Genomic DNA, 18,448 nt, shown 5'->3' on the forward strand with positions numbered 1-18,448 from the left:
ACTGGTGGACCGCCCCTTTAAGGAGATTATTTTACTATTTCTGTATATTCTTCAGCACAGCACCGTAAAATCTTATTTCACCGTATCGGGCCTAATTCTTTAATCACGTTCGATGAGAGGCAATTTGGTTGACAGTCAAAACTTTTCCATCATCTGTTAGCTTCTCAAGTTTCAGACTTTGACCAGATTGTTATGCAGTGGCTCTACCCCTGTGCCACATGGACCACGTGGACATAAATAATGAATGTTTGAAAAGTCATTAAAGCACTCTGGGATGCCACGCAGGTTACTGAATGTACACAGCAGAAACTCATTGCACTCTTGCAAAGCATGTGGGAAGCGATGGCTTAGCTGTCATCTTATTTGCTTATAAGACAAGTACATTATCTAAAATCTGTCTCCAAAGAAAAGGCAGGAAGTCAGATTTGAGGTTCAGAGGAATTATTCAGATTAACTAAAGTGTTGTAGAGACAGACAGGGAATGAAAAATGATCTGGCCTTTTGACCTAAATCAGTCGACCAAATCCCTCAAGCATTTTCCTTAATTACTTTCTTTCAGCCCTACCCAATTGGCAACAATTAAACTGTTTATCAAGACATTTTGTGAAGTCATAATCATGATGTGAAAAGAAAAAAAATTGTAATCGCATTATTTTAATATGGAATAATTGGTCTCTGAGTCACTCCCACTTCTTTCTTTGTTTTTACCTCTACTATCTAATTTGTCTTGCCTTTTTCCTTTCTGTTGTTCCATCTTCTTAGCGTCATAATGATTCCATTTTTCACCTTCATCCTCATTTTCCATTTCCCTCACTCCTCCAACAAAGCATCTCGTCTGCTCTTCTGGTGAATATAATTCTCTACCTTGTTGTTCTCTCTGGTCCCTGGCTTTCATTGACTACTGTCGTAGAGACTCAATAAAATCAAGGGGCGAAAAAAAAAATAACAAGATTAACAACACACACTTTTACCCACAATGCCCAGGGGGGCCAATTTATCTTGAGGAATGCTCAGCTTAAAAAAAACTGTGATTGACACCTCTAACCTTCATTGGGATGTAATCTTCATCTTTAGCACTCAGAGATCTAATTAATTAGGGGGAATCTCATTTCCTCACTAATGCAACTGGACAGAGGCATGATAGAGGAGGGAGAGAAGGGGGGGGGAGGGAGGAGGAGGCGGAGGAAGGATTGAGATGGAGGGGGAAAGAAGGGGTGCTGTATTTCATCAATGCCTGTGAACGGTGTCCACCTTGTTCAGTTCGGGGAAGAACAAGAGAGAGTGAGGTGGTTGGGTTCACACCAACTACACTGTATTGATTACAGCTGCCAGATCTCTGGCCACTAGCCATCACATAAGGAGACACTTCAGTAACACTCTTTATAATGGAATCTCTTGGTTATGTACTCCAGTGTTTCACTTTCTTATCTGGACTCCTTTTGTGCGTTCAAGCCATCACGTATGTGTGAGGAAGTGCTATCTGATTTTGATCTGGTTTTGTCTTGATGCTGCACTACAAAGTGTGTAAATCAAACTCCTAGTCAGTGTCACCAGTTGACGGCTGGAGAAAATATTTGAGGTGGGGCTGTGCCATATCCAGTCACTTTCAGTAACCGTCCCAATACAATTTAAAACAAACTGTAGGATACCAGTGCTCTGTGAAATAGTCAGAAAATACTTAGGGCCAGATTTACTAAAGGTTTGCGTGTGTAAAAACGTGTGCAAACTTGATACCACCTGCAAATGAACACGTAAGCTGATCTACTAATGGTGTGCATGCAGACATCTTTCAAAAGTACAAAATAGCACCTGTTGTTCATTTAGTACTTTTGCCTTAATGAATATGCAATTTGGGGCGTTTCAGTTTTAGTGTGCAAAGTAATGGGAGGGTAACATGCAAATACATTTATTTACTAAACGCAATGTGATCTCCCAAGCCTAAACGTAATTTCATGTGAGTGTAACAAAATCTGTATTTAATACGTTTGAAAGGAAGTGTTGCGCCGAGATGGCTGCTGTTATTGTTGCCAGAAGGAGACACAGCCATAATGAAAGAAAACGTAGAGAAATCAACAATATTAGATAATATTATTCTGTATCCAACATATAGAAATACAATTATTTTATTATTTAGGCCTTTATAAATTGAATAGTTTTTTTGTATTTTCCTTTAGCTTTGGCAATACTGTTGTATTAACATTCATGCCAATATAGCAAATTTTTTTTTCTACGTGACATGGAAGAATTTAGAAGGTTGCGTGGCGCTGCGGAGAGCCCCCAGCTGCAGTAATACATGGATCATGCGTAAAATTCATCCAGCCAGAGGGAATGATCACCAACATCACGCCGGTCGTAGGTATCGGAGAGGGAATGGGGCGTTGGGGCATACAGAAACAGGAGATTGCGGATGTTCAGTGATTGTTCCCTCTGGCTGGATGAAGCACGAGCTGCTGGCATTTCCTGGCGTCTGGGTCATTCCAGCATACTGTAGCTGTTTCTGCTGGGTTTTCCCAATGCAGTTTTTCAGGTTTGCTGTCCCAAGTACTTAGTGCACTCTTAGGCAGGTACATACAATTTCCACCTACTCGGGACACACTGAATGGAAAAAACCAAGGTTTTTACTCAGTGGCTGCTTTCCCTCCCGACTCTCCATGGTGGAAACCATTGAAATACGCAAAACCTCATTTAAATACAAATATATTATTATATATTAGTACTCTTTATTCGGGATATTAGTAAATCGGGCCCTTTATGCCAATATTAAAAGGTTTCTTACATAAAAACAGTCAACATAAACATAGAAAGTGGCATGAAAAGAAAATACTCAAGTAAAGCTTACTTTATGTTGCTATGGGCATATCTTGTCAGTTATTAGCTTTGCTGCTGTACTGCCTGGGCGATATTTCTAGCACCCCGGAAGAGATCCCCAAACATAATTATTTAGCCTATATTTTATATATTAAACATTATTTTGCAATTTAATCACATATCTGCCTAAAAAAAGTAATTACTGTTCATATAAAAAATGTTTAATTTGAAAAAAAAAATCGAAACACTTTCAACCACCAGGAAGGACTGCGCCCTCGCGCCCTCTATTGGCCAGCCGCCACTGAGGGTCACTAATCACGAGTGTCTAAAACAGCCAAATAGTACAGCTATTTGGATGCGTGTATTTAGATTATCTATTTATTAACTCTAATGAGCTGTAGTTCACAACTCATGAGAAAAACATAATCTGCTGAGGGTCAAGTTTTCCTACTAATTGAACCTTAACTTGTTGCTTTACTGCAGCAAATGTCACTGCCACAGCAGCCCTAAATGCCTGAACAGCAATAAAAACCAATGGAAGTGCTGTTCTTGTGAAAGATTTACCATAACAAATAAAAAAATAATTGTTTAAGCATTGAACAAATCTGTGTTGAAGATAGGCCTAAGAATAGGGCTTGCATTCATCATCGCGATTTTGTGACATCACATCACTAGTTTAGAAACCAATCGTTGGCCAGTATGCAACTTCCAAAGAGGCTAACGCGAACATACATTAAAAACAGACTGAACAGTGAAGTAGCCGACATATTGCATCTATTAGTTAATTTTTTTTAATGAAAATGATTTGCCTAGATTCTGGATTTTGAAAAAGGGAGAAGGAGGACTTTTAAAAATTTAACTGTGTAATTGAAATATAAATGTGGGAAAGAAATCATACCAGACGAACTTTTCACAGCAGAGATGTCTGGAGGGGATGTTTAAAGGCATAATGAGTAGGATTTTCCAGTTGCAGTTTGTAAACACACGATTCAAAGTTGTCTTCTCCTACCCGGCTCAACAAGCAAGAGAGAGAGAGCGAGAAAGATCAGCGGTGGTTGAGTGATCTACAGAGTGAATGAACAGAGGGAGAGGTGTTAGCGAGAAGAAAGCAGTGAGTCTAACAAAAAAAACGTTATTTTCTGATTGTCTCACGGCGGTTACATTCTAAAGCACAAATAATCATGGCCACCCCACAGAACACAACCTTGAAGGAAGAAGCCAGATTTTGTGTAAATGCATGCGATGCCACTCTTCATCCTGTCTGAGTGTGTGTGTAGCTTGCTCAGACAGACACAGAGCTCTTTATACATCCATGACACAGAGAGCGGAGACAGCAATGTTTTTATAGAGTCCTAACCTCACACCCTGCGAGCTGCCCAATGGTTGATGCTTAGAAACGTCCCGAACACAACAAAATATTTAATACAGGCAGAGTGCAGGGTCTCTGCAGGTACAGACACACTTAATCACACTAGTGGCACATTAAGTGTGCTGTGTTCTGTGTGCCATCTGCCCTGTACAGTGAAAACCGGGATTCATCTGTGAAGAGAACACCTCTCCAAAGTGCCAGACGCCATCGAATGTGAGCATTTGCCCACTCAAGTCAGTTACGACGAACTGCAGTCAGGTCGAGACCCCTATGAGAACGACAAGCATGCAGATGAGCTTCCCTGAGACGGTTCCTGACAGTTTGTGCAGAAATTCTTTGGTTATGCAAACCAATTGTTGCAGCAGCTGTCCGGGTGGCTGGTCTCAGACGATCTTGGAGGTGAAGATGCTCTGAAATGCCTTTGGAGAGATGGCTTATGGTAGAGAAATGAACATTCAATTGACGGTCAACAGCTCTGGTGGACATTCCTGCAGTCAGCATACCAATTGCACGCTCCCCCAGAACTTGCGACATCTGTGGCTTTGTGCTGTGTGATGGAACTGCACATTAGAGTGGCCTTTTATTGTGGCCAACCTAAGGCACACCTGCGCAATACCCATGCTGTCTGATCAGCATCTTGATATGCCACACCTTATCTCGGCAAAGGAGAAGTGCTTACTCGCACAGATTTTGACAGATTTGTGAACTATATTTGAGAGAAATCGGCCTTTTGTGTACATACAGAAAGTCGTAGATCTTTGAGTTCAGCTCATGATGAATGGGGGCAAAAACAAAAGTATGAATTTAGGGAGCGAAAACCAGCTAACACCATCCTTCCTCTACACACAAGGCCAAAAGCATGATAATACTTCACAGCATCAGCCACTTCATGCAGGACACAACAGGCTATAGGAGAAATATTCTATTATATTCGACTATTTTTGAAGGGTAAAGAGATCTATGAATATATTTCACAGTACTTGTGGTCTAGGCGTGCTGTAGTTCATTTATATACACTGGCTGCAGTTCATTTATATACTGTAGGTCTTGATTCTCTCAGTTCTTGCAGATATATACTTCTGTATCTTTAAATTACTTCCACACAACTCTGGCTACAGATATGGTTGAAAAAAATATCTCACTGGGCGGTGAATACAAAGTGCCTTGGCTTTGTTGTTGGAATGAATAAAATCACTATGTTGCTGCTTAAAATTGTTCTCCACCCTGCCACTGTCTCTACACCCATGAACCTCCTTCATTACGCTGCTGGCTGAAGGCTGCCTTTCTTGTCCTTTTTGTTGGCCACCTCATAGGCTGTGTACTGCACCTACTCACACTGACTCCGGGCATGGGTGTCCATGCCTCTTTTCTCTTTACCCACCCTGGGGGCCTTATACCTCTGTCCGTACTTGCCCGCATCTCTCTCCACCCAGCTCATCTACTCGCACCTTTCCAATCTCTAGATCATAATAGGGGAATGAAAGGGAGTTTATAAACTGAAGTGCACATCAGATCTGCTGTAATGAAATCTTATCAATGTGTTCCCTGTGCTGTATTATTTGCATATAAATGACATAATATAATAACTCTCTCCGGCCTCTACCTGGGAGGAGTAAATATTTCTCTGTCTGCTTTGTCTCGTTGCTGTGACACGAGGAAACGAGACGCTAATTGAAGAGAGGAGAGCATCTTTATGTGACGACTGACATTCAATTATGTTTGGGGGATCAGATTAGGTGGTGGCCCCAGAAATGTTTGAAAACAACATTTTGCAGAGCGGCAACTCTGAAGGCAGCCGAGGATGTAATTTGAATGGCTGTTTGAGGCCCGCGCTGAATGGCGCTGCTCTGAATGGAATCACTATGCTATGACCTGCGAGTAATTGGATGTCCAGAGTGAAGTGTTGACAGAGAAGGGCAGGCGAGGCTGACAGAAACAAAAAAGAGATAGACAGTCAGGCGGGGAGACAAAGAAAGAAAATAACACTAAATGAAAATAAGCAACAAAACAACACAATGAACAGGCGCGCCGAGGGAAAGAGCAATAAAAGGAGAGAAGAATCACAACAATGAAAGTGGAAAAAATGCAGTTTTCCTAAAGAGTGAAACCTGCCATAGCTTCAACTGTTATTCATCACAGCGAACAGGCATGCAGCCACTCTGGCCACAGTGCCAAATAAGCCATTAGAAAGGATAAGCTTTCTTATCAGCAAAACACTGTCAGGAAGGCACACTGACAAGGTCGCACCAAACAAACACTGGGTCACTTTACTTACAGCCACCATTACATACTATACTGCAGATCAGGGATAATTGTGGACATTCATCCATCTACCTGCCACTCTGGATGTGTACTAGTGATGCATAACAGAGCAGACAACATTAAGTAAACACTTTTACAGCGCAAGCAACTGGAAAGTCAGTCCTTAATATACACAGCACACAGCCAAAGATCATTTGCTGACAGATGATGCGCGTGCTTCAACAAAGACTATAACCCATCCTGACAACAGACATTATTTTAATGTATACAGGCTGCATACTATTGAACTGCCTCAGAGTGAAGAATAGTGCTTTTGCTGGACTGTCTTTTTTAGGTGCAAATATTTTTCCAACAGTGACTGAAGCACTGCTTTTCAATCTGAAAGTCACCTTCAGGTAAAAAAAACAAACATGTTGAACTGTATTGGTTTTTAAGATGTGCTTTCTGTCTGACAGAAAAAAAAGGATTTAACAAGCACTCACAACACATCTCCACAGACGGAGGCGTAAAAAACAAAACTCAAAATAAAAGAAACATGCAGTTTTATCTACCTGAATAAAAACATCACGATTCCTCCACACGCGCGCACACACACACACACACACACACCCACACCCACTCACACATCCATTTTATCTCCATGTAATTCACCTTTGTAGAACATGGAAGGGGATGGAGGGGTCGGCCGACTCCATCGATTGGCTATCCTTAGCAGTGACAGCTCCCAGATTGGCCAGAGAGCATTACAGAGTCAGAAAGTCACACTGCCATTAGCAGTCTGTCCTCTCTGGTTACAGCCTGCCTACACATGGACACTCCATAGCCTGAAATAGATCACAATGATTGGGGGGTGCATGTGTGTGTGACACCGACAGATGTCTGTGCCTGTGTGCATGGAAATGTGATCACGCTGTACAGTAACTTCAAATATATTATGCATGAATTCCAAGCCAATAACCTTAGCACACTCTTTCACTTTTTCTTATTTAGTGTGTTATTACTTCTCAGAACCCCCACACTCCATCTCGTCTCTGCGTTAAGGCAAACTTTTCATATATTTGTGTGTGTGTGTGTGTGGGTTGGTGGGTGGGTGGGTACGTGCGGGTGTGCTGTTAAATTGGAATTCATCACGTCTCAAGCGACAGTAAAATCAGAATATATGAATGAAAAGATCACAAAACATGTTTTGTACACATGTTCATTTGAAGATTCATGCTCGTTACAAGTTACTTCATATATGTCATTGCAAAGGAATCATATGAATGGACAGCAAAATCAGAGGAGCCTTGCTATTTTATAGACTAGAGACTAGTGTTTGCCATGCCTGCCTGCCACCCTCCACCCAGCTCTCCTCACTTCTTTTCTGATTCACATCTCTGCTCCTCCAATTCACAAGCCTCTGAAAAAGATGTACTGGAGTCGGGCCGTGACAATGGGAAGTGGTGCATGAAAGCACAGATGACTAAAGAAACTAGGGTTTGAGTGATAAATCAGCTAGCTGAGATATTGGGATTAAGTTCTCTGTATTATGCAGGATCAGCAGAATGATGTCTTCAGCCTCTGTGATGGAAGTTCCTCCCCAACTAACATCAGCCATGATATTTTTTCTGAAAAGCTAAATTTGTTCATTTAAGCTTAGACACGTTATCCTCACCAACACACACTCGTAGATACACACGCTCAATCACACACACAGGAACAAAACATAATTTCTTCCTGTCTTTCAGAAAGATAACATAACACCTCACACACTGTCTCTGTCAAGCTGCCATATGCTTGATTTGCATAGGCCAAAGAAGGTGGAACAAGTTAGTCAGAAAGAAGTTAGTACATTAAACACTAGAAACCCTGTGCGTCCTACAGTATTTTGACTTTTCTGATCCAATTTAACATCCTTCTACATGTGCAAAAAAGTTGAATAACTTAAATTCCAGTGCAGTGCAGTACAGGCAAGTGTTTGCATGTGGTAGCAACATGGTGTAGCCTCAGCTCATAAATAGAAAGGTTAAGATGGATTGATTTCTTACTAACAGTGTTCTGATGATTAAGAGAGATTTCCATGTGTATAGATATGAACACTCCTCCATCTTTTTTATGAAAATGGCCTCACCTCCCAGCAATATCAGCTGTCAAAAATTACAGCCTGCCATTGATCCAGCAGTCGTGTGTCAGAATATTATAAGACAGTGAGGGGGGACGTGTCTAAAGTAAAGTGAGGAGAAAAACACAGAGCGGTGGAATAAATGTGCATATCAAGACAGGATTTTACGCCTCAGAGAAAACACTACAGGGGAAATCAGACTGATTTCAATGTCACAAAATTGATTGTCCAATTTTCTCCGGATTGCTTCCTGCTTCCCTGTGGTAGGTGAGGTGTCTATCCAAATACACTTAGAGCTCCACCTGAATTATAGCTGAGGAATTTGCAGAACGGAAGGGCAAAAGTTTCGTTTCTTTCATTTGGTGTGTAAACCTCTTTCTTTCGCTCTCTGTCACACATATAGTGCACACATATGTTGGGCATGCTGGTCTTCAAAAACTATCATCTGGTTGGCAGATGGATTTGATGGGTGTCATTCTGAGGCCATATTTATGAGAATGTGCTGAAGTGGCTGGGTTTAAATCTCTCCAGACCTAGAGGAGGACAGTTTAAAATGTATGCCTTCTGCACTTCCATCTGGCTCTGCTGACTGACTGTGCTTTTGAAGAAGTCTCACTTGTGTTTCTGTCTTTGTTACTTTTTTATTCTACAGAGTTGCTGCACTGCGGCTGGACTATTGCTAAAACCCCTAAGGACGTTTTGGAAAAATCCAACACACATAAATATCTGTTGGTGTGGGGATGAGTGCGATAGACACTTGTGGATACAACATAAAGACAATAATACATGACGCTGCAGGCTCCCACAGCCTTAAGGTGGCCACATCTGCAAACATATTAATACCACAGAGAGCTATTTCACAGAAATAGATTAGTCAAAGCTGTTTGGCTGTTTAGTAGGAAAAAAATCACCATAATGGATTTCACTTCTTTAGCTTTGATGGCATTTGAAAAGAAAGAGACTGGGACTGCAACATCACTTCATTGCGTGTAATTTTTCACACAGGTGTATCACTAACCCATTACTGGAAACAGTATGAAAACACTGTCATGGTGTTCATTTCTTCATTTGAGTTAAGCAGTATGGAAAGTCAAAGTGATTCTTCAAGACAGACACTTTGACAGAAAGAGTTGCTGTAGAACACAAACAAGTTGGCACAGCAGAGGAAAAACACGGAGAAAGCACTGATGTCAGAAAGGTCTTTGTCACAGCAACGAGACGTCCTGAAAATAGACTGGAAAATCCACAGTCACACATGTTCTATCTAGTGCTTTTATAATAATTTTATATAGGAAGAGTACTCCACTGATTTGACCTAGTCAGACTCATGATGGACCGTTTAAAACAAAAAGGATCAAAATCAATGCAGCTGAACCAGAGATAGTCTTTCTTATAAAGATTTGGTGCCTACATAACTTAATACAACTGAATGGTATGGTAACTTCTTTGTAACTCCACACCCCAAGATGTTTTTCATTTTCAGACTTCTTCTTCAGACCCAACAGACACTTACACAAGTGACATCTCTTGAGGCAAAATATCAGACTGTGCGCAGCTCCCTCTGGAGCCACAAAAGTCTTTTTATAACTCTTAGTGCTCCCAAAAACCTGTACAGACTTTGATGTGTAACAATTGTTTGAGTTTCCCTTTAAGTAAAGGCTGTTCATGGGCAAGTCTCAACACACTTAAAAACCACTCCAACAGGTTAAACAGATAATAACAAAACTCTGTCCATCTCTGTGTATCAAAACAGATTGAAATCTGACAGGAAAAGGTGTTTAATCAACCTTGTCCAGACAGCTCCCACTGAATATTAACTGAAAATAATGTGTCAGGACAAACCCAGTGCGGCCGCCAGCTAAGGTTTTCATTAAATCATTGGTGTAAGTGAAATAATCAAACATATCTCCAATGAGATTCTACCAACAACTGGCTTGGGTCTCAAGTCTTGGTGACTTTGAAGGCCTTACTACTAATAATAATCATAATAATAATAGTTTATTACCTATGGAGAACAAAGTGATAGGAAGAACCTGCTTTTTTCAGAGATTTACTGAGGCCACAAACAGGCTGGCATTTTGGCTATGTGCCTTCTTCAAAGGCATTCAACTGCATATCCGAACACCAACCAGTTAGTGGTTGTAATAAATCTTGGCTGCAGACGGTTGGAGGAGTACTGCTATAGGTTTTTTCCTCTTCATGGAGCATCATCTTTTAAAATAGCCTGGAAGTGATATGCTTCAAAAGTCTCACTTTTATACCAACAGAGGAAAAACCAGGAACACCAACATACATCTCAAATTATTATCTCTCAACCGCCTCATAAGATCAGCATCAACAGTGCTTCTTGCATTGATTACATCTCATTTCATCGTACTTTTAATCAATTACACCTCCGTTAAACAGTTTACAGTAGCTTGCAGAGCGGCTCATCAAGGAGGTTAGCCGCCATGGTTCCAGCAGTTCCGGATGGGAGGTTTTCAGCCAAGCTTGTTGGACACCACCAGAGCCGGCGGATGAGTTTGTATCACCTCAATTAAACTATGCGCTAAGTGTCTGACAACAGCTAATATTCCTCTTCCACCAGCGAACCCAATCGATGTTCTGGCATTCGTCACCCTGCTGAAAAAGCAATCATCCTGTTGTCTCGCTCCGGTTAGACGGGGAAATGGAGAGACACTCATCTGGCTTCTGCGCCTGCTCACTGGAATGCACCACCACACATTCTCACAAAGACACACGCAAATGCTTAAAGATGGCATACAGCACACACACACACACACACACACACACACACACACACACACACACATCCTCTGTATATACACACTTTCTTCCCTCTGCTCACTGGCAGCATTAGTGACATGTCGAGAAAGAGTAGATGTACAACAAGTTGCATCTCAGAAATAGCAAGTGTAAGGCTTGTGACAAGAACCTGTCCAGCGAAAACTCTCACTCTGTTCCACTTGGAAAAGGACCATCACTCAGTGCAGTGATACACCACACACACGCGCACGTCAAGTCAACCCACCTCTCTGTCAAGTAACGTTGGGGAAATAGCGGTGACAATGTCGCCTCTTTCTGCATCGATGTAGAACATTTTCGAGGAAGGCTTGTCTGGTGACTGCCTGACGATGATGTAGCGCAAAGCAGCGTTATCTGTGGCGGGGTCATCTGCGTCGAACGCCGTCATTGTCATCACTGTGGTTCCTGCAGAAGACAGTGAAAGACAGGGTTGAGTCTGAAATCAAACATACTTCTCAGGTAAAAAAACAAAAGTGAGAGACGGAGGTAAATGCTGCTGTGTTAAATATTTTTTATAAGAATACAACAATATTTTTGAAGATACAACAAGTGCATTTTTAATCCATAACTAAACCTTAAAACTTTAAATTATGTATTCAGTGTCTTAAACATTGCAGTTTTCACTTTTTATCCGAAACCAAAACAGAAATGGAAATAATGAAACATATGGAACAGGTGAAGATATCAGACTGTTAGGCAAATTATATTATTATTTTACATGTTTCTTTGACTATTTCAGAAGCTTCACATCCTAAAGGTTATTAAAGGTAAACCAAAATCCAATAAATAATGAAATCACACGTTTAGCCAGCCAATCAAAGTGAGACTAACTCGTTGTCTACATAATGTTTCTTGTGCATTACAAGAAACAGTGTATTGTGTTTGGAGCAATCATGGCAGCAGGTGCATGAAAAGTGCAATTTCAAACTACGGCTGGCCAGACAGCCGCTTAAAAAGTTAGCCTTTCCTATTAATGTGTTTTCCCCCTCATGTCACCTCTAACAGCACGGTGCATTTTACTTGGTAATGTGAACAAAAATGGAAATCCTGCCCATTGCAGCTGAGCTGAAATAGGAGGAAATCCTTGACACAGCCTCAACCCTCAATCTCTGTCTCTTGTCTGTGATGAGATACACTTGCACAGATTGAGAGAGACACACACTCACTGCACAGAGATACTACACACGCCAGTGCGCGGATATGTACTTCCAGGCCACACCCTCCCATACACACACACACACACACACACACACACACACACACACACAAATATAGACCATGTTAGGTTGTGTGTCTTCTGAGTAGTGTTTTCCCTTTTCTCCATTGTGGGCAGAAGTGTCTATAAACTGTACCTCCATCCAGCACTTCATGTTCTTGCTGTTCTCAGCTTGTAGTCAGACATTTGTGATTAAAATATCATTAGCTGAATACTTCTTCGAGTTCTAAGTTTGACTGATTGTTAGAGAGGTGCAGGACTGCATTATGATGTGATGGTGTGTTTGGGACACAGATGGAAACTTATGATAAGGAGTCTGGTACACAAACAAAATGTGGGACTGATGATTTTGTGTGTGTGTGTGTGTGTATGTGCTGTACGGAATTTGAAGTGATTTGTTTAAACGGTCAGGTGTCTTTTTTTTTTTTTTTACTATAAACAGAAATCTATACAGTTTTTGGTAGCAATAATACATTCTAAAAAGACAAACAACAAATCAATGTGGGTGATGAAGCAATTCTGCTTCTGAGTTCAGTTTTTTTGCAACATTGCAGCAGTCAAAAGCATTTTTTTACCTTACATAAAGCTGATTCTTTTCTTTTCTGAAATTATTAAACCCACTGAAGTTATGTGTTTTCTGGCAAGAAACCCCTTGTGATTCTTATTTGACCCACATACTTCTCAAATAAAAACATTCTTAAATAGCAGCACTGCACAGCATGGCCCATAAACATCGATCTCTTTTCATGCTTCTCCTTAATACCCGACAGCACTTCACCACAGTGCATTAGCCAAACTATTCAAATAAGACACAAAAGGGCTACTGGAAAATATGCAAAGTCTACATTAAATACCGGTGGCCCAGTCAGTACCAATTGTCTGTAGTCCAGATGAAGGTAATGAGGGGCAGCGAGGTGTGGGTTTTATCCCCTTGGCATTTGCACTTCAAGGTGAACCATTAAGGGTTAAGTAAACCGGTAATCCTTCCTCTGCTGAATAATTATACAGTCCCATCTCCTTCATTACCTATACTCTGTTCCACTTCACACCTCGAAAGCAACACTGTTAGAGATGACTCAGTGCTCGCAAACACTGATGATCGCGCACACAGCTTTGCCCACAGACACACCAACTGGCAAATTTGAGCATTAAAAACAATGAGTAAATTTGTTATCTTGAACAGATCTCAGTGAATTATGTTGTCATTCCACTGGCAAACCGAGGTCTCTTGAACGCAACACAATCATATTACATGTTTTATGTGACATCAGAGTCAAGCAGACCCGCTTAACCCTCACTGTCTTCATCAAATACCATTATGCCACTCACAAATGAGCATCATGTAACTAACAAGCATTTGTCATTCCAGAATATAACACAGCATCAGCATCAATCAACTTACATGATAAACATCTGGCGTTCTGTAATGGGACAATGGGGTTAGGTATAACTCTAACGATGTCTGTTGTGTTTAATCATACCATGACATCATGTGCGTGGCCTTGGTGAAGACTCGTTGCCCTCTCTTATCAGCTTCCTCCTCTGACAGGAGCCAAGGCTCAATCAATCTTAACTGCATTGGATGGTTATTTTGTGGGATGGATGTGAATGCGCAGGACTGCCATTACCTCACTATCACAGACTCATCTGCTGGATGACACCAGCTCTGGCTGGATGAAGAGAAAAGTGATACAATAAAGAAAGAGACAGCAGAGAGAGTCTGTAAACAGTGTGTGTGTGGCATGTCTATCAAGTTACTGTATAATGAGATGTATGGTGCTCAGTCAAAAATAAATAAAATAATGAAATAAATAAGAAGCGGGGCTGTGAGGCAAAACATCACCAATTTACACATGAAAAGACACAATGATTGACAGTGAAAAAAAAAGCACACATAGATACACGTGTTGTGAATTGATTTCATTACATAGGCTGGTGGGACACTGCCTACAGCTAACTCCTATATCTTTCTCAAATACCGAGGGAGATCGGTGCCACCAGGGAAGTGACACACTGTGAAAAGCCAAGATGAAGCAAAAGAACACAGACAAGATCGAAAAAAGAGTAAATGTGATGCTAGAGTGTGTTTGAGTCTACTGTGTGTGCCGTGTGTGCACACATCTGCATAAATGTTAGTGGTTGGAATTTAATTTTAAATTATTCAACATGCACGCTGGATATTCTGAAACCTGAAATGAGATTTATATTAATCAGACTCAAGTGGCTGAAAAAGAGTGAGAGCTGACCCGTTCTATTCTCAGGTTTGAATGAGATCAAAGGAAGTTCAAAGATTAATCATCTTATCCAATACCAATACTGCTGAGATCCATGCCGATGAATTAAAAGCACATATTCAAAAGAAGCAGAATGCAGTTAAGAGGTGGTAGCAGTAAGTGTACACGGAAATGTTTGAGTGAATTCCACAAGGCGATAGAGATAAAAGGAGGCGTGGAGAGAAACACAACATTTAAAAAAAGTAGCAGCGGGAGAACATTGGAGAACTGCCACCACTGAACATTCGGTTAACGTGCAACTGATTTTCCCATATTCACTATGGGGCCAAACAGCAGTTTTGCTTTAAGGAAATGACTAAAATGATAAATGTTTAAAAATTGTGAGTTAGGGACAATACAATTTAGACTTTGTGACCATGATGCTAATTTAAGTTTAATTTAAGTTTAGTGAACAGTTCTCTTTGTATATATTTCTAGCAAAACAGCATGTAAATACAGTATTACTTTTCAGTCTTTAAAGTCCCACATGCCAGCATCATAGTAGTCACACAGTCATGACTTACTAGGACACTTGAATAGATTATTACATTACATTACTGTTATTTGTAACAGTAATGTATTTGTAATGTATTTGTAAGTCAAAATGTCTGAAAAGGTGTTTATCTGAGAAGGAAACATCAATTTGATTGAGCTGCTCATTGAACAGAGACCAAAAAAGTACGTTGTATACCACTTTGTTTAATATTATCCAGAAATCTCTCTAACAAAAAGAAAAAACAGATAGCTGAAAACTAAAAACAACTCTGATGCCAGTGGTTAACATAAAGAGGAATAGACATTTAAATAAAAGAGAATGATTAAATAATGTTTGCTTGAACAACAAAAGAAGCTTTGATGCACTTTTCATCACAATGCATTGCTGATGAGACAACTATTCGAGAGGACAGATACAGAACAGAATGTGCTTCTGTGTTTTTCATTCTTTGTACAGCCATTTATTCCCAATCATATCTAAAATGTGTCTACTATTCAGCTCCAAATACATGCAGTCATGTCTATTAAGTATTAAAGTGACAGCTGTGAAAGTGGCGCAGGTATATTGGTGAAGCAGCTTTCAGCAGCGAGGCTATCTATTTGACTGGATGCTGCATTGTACTCTACCTGTCTACGCTGTTTTAATGCCTATTGTTACAACTACACTACTCTTCAGTGCTTGGATGCCAGCCTGTCTGTTTTTTTTTGTTCGTCTCTGTGTCTTTTGTTAAACGTGTTATTTCAAAGGGATTATTCTAAAGATCTGATTTTCTTTGGATCAATGCACTTCAAGCTTGCACTTGTAGCTGTTATGTGTATTTTGCTGAAGTACTCAAATCTTTCCGAACTTTCTGCCTCTTGTTTTCACGTTGTAGCATGGACGGACTGGAAGTAAAAAATGGGCTTGGACTTTGATCCAGACCAGCCCACCAGATCGGTCCCCGTATACTCCACCACAGCCGCCCTTAATGCACGCACGTACAAACAGGACAGGACCAGTCTCTAATAAACCACCTAGCAGCATCACAGCCATTGATCACTATGGAAGTACTACTTTAAAAAGGCTGCAAAACACACGCTGAAATTATCATGATTAAAGTACTTTTCATCACATGAAGCCTTGAGATAAAAAAGACTAAAATATCCACAATCCTTACTGAGACAGAGAACTGTCTAACTGCTGCTTAGGGTCAGCTGGTTGGCTTTAAGTCATGGGAGTACACATAATAAAAAACTGGTTTATTACCTCTCCACACATAGAACGTAACCTAAGAGAGCAACAATCATCAACCACAAATGGATACAAATAAAATAATATATAATTAACTAATAAAGGCAAAATTTTTGAAAAACTACAAAACACAGCAGCAGTGCCACTATTTCATATCAAATGAATGAATTGCTACACAAAATACTGTGAGGGTTGGTTTATAATATGTATAGGCTACTGTTTACAACCAATGGCAGACATTAAATAAAATTAGCTAATTAGCATATGTCATTAACATTTATACGTGTAGAATGACAAGACAAAAACAATCGGAATCAAATGAAAATGCTTATTTTAGCAAAATAAAATTACACAACAATAAATCACTAATACTGAAATGATTTATTTCCCACAAAATCCCCACAGGACAGCAAAAATGTAGACATTCAGAGCTTTACTAATGTTAGGCATCAGATTTGAGTTTTTCCACCAACCTGTTTGAACACACAGTTATTGTACTCTTTACCTCTGTTCTTTCTTTCTGGTACATTAACAAAACAGTAGCTGACCAACAGTATTTGCATTTTACTAATATATTCTGATGTTGTATTAACACATTTAGATGCATACCCTTCAGCTGCACTATCTCTGGCTGCACTGTCCTCTCTGCCAAATCTTTCACCTGTGAACAGGGCTGTGGCCTCTTCGCGGTCTTAGTGTCTGTGGCTCTGGTACTAGTAGCCTACTACTATTACGGAACGAGCCGGTTACTTTTTTACATTTACTTGCATTTCAGCTAAGACCTTTGAGTCTTTTGTCTCTGAACTTTTCAGCCCAACCCTTAACGTTTTCAAACTCTGCTTTTCCATCTTATGTTCTAGCTTGTTTTCCAGCTATCAGTGTCGCTGTGATGTGTGTGAGTGAGAGGGAAGGGCTCCCTAGATGTTCATTTAGAATACACCAACAAGCCTGGGGAAAGGCGGGTTTGGCCCGTGTTGCTCAACCTTCTGCCAACTGTTTTATTATTAGTGAAATTGTATAGCCTAAGGCAGGTGGCCCCCGGTACTCCAGATGGCCAGACCGCTACTGCGTTGTAGCAGGGGGTTGCGTAAAACGAAGGTTATGGATAAGGATATGGTAACCCTAGTTCTATAAGCACAGGCGGAGCCCTCTACTGGATTCTATGGGTACTACCTCCTCCAATCACATGCACGCACTTGCACACTGAAATTTTATAGTTTACGTAGCCGACCAATAGGACGTCGCTACCGATACGTGCGTGACGTATAAATAGCAGTGTCCCTACTGCCTCAGCATCTGCCCGCCTCTTCAGCTGACGGTGTCAGGGCAACAGGGCTCATCGGTAGAGGGCTCCGCCTGTGCTGTGAACTAGGGTTACCATATTGTAACCTTCGTTCTATCTCACACAGGCTCTGCCCTCTACTGGACTCTATGGGTACAGTGGGTGGAGCCCAATGACTGTCCGCCCTAGCCGCGACAAGCCACAGTCCACCACACCAACCCGGCCACAGGCCCCGACCACCACATCACCTAGTGACAGAATGGTGGGACACCCCTGAGAAGGTCGCTGGACCGATAGGGGCTTGGCCTGACCATTAACACCTGCACTGCCCTGACTTCTCACTGAAACGTCAGGCACTGCCAGTGTATGTTCCCCCTCTACACCCAGTAGTCACCAGATCCTCACTTTTCAGATCCTAGGTCGCACTTGCGAGCAGGATCCCGAGAAGGAGCCCGACATATCCAAGAGATAGAAACGCACAAATGGGCACAGTAAGGGCCAAGATGCCATTGTACAGATCTCTTCGACACACACCCCGCTGAAAAAGGGTCATAGACACTTCCACACTTCCGAGTGGAATGTGCACGCACCGCTAAGGGTGGGTCT

The 18,448-nt window shown here is 41.1% G+C and overlaps 1 protein-coding gene across 2 annotated transcripts in view; it reads right to left on the reverse strand.

The window, feature by feature from the left end:
- The window catches only part of cdh13 (cadherin 13, H-cadherin (heart)), a 370,680-nt gene that overhangs the window by 128,685 nt on the left and 223,547 nt on the right, over positions 1 to 18,448 (reverse strand). For both annotated transcript variants that reach the window (XM_046037993.1, XM_046037992.1), the window contains exon 8: positions 11,572 to 11,750. In XM_046037993.1, the coding sequence (XP_045893949.1) occupies positions 11,572 to 11,750 (179 nt within the window). The remainder of the gene's footprint in view (positions 1 to 11,571; positions 11,751 to 18,448) is intronic.

The sequence above is a fragment of the Micropterus dolomieu genome, linkage group LG22, assembly GCF_021292245.1.
Source record: "Micropterus dolomieu isolate WLL.071019.BEF.003 ecotype Adirondacks linkage group LG22, ASM2129224v1, whole genome shotgun sequence".
Taxonomy (NCBI): Eukaryota; Metazoa; Chordata; class Actinopteri; order Centrarchiformes; family Centrarchidae; genus Micropterus; species Micropterus dolomieu.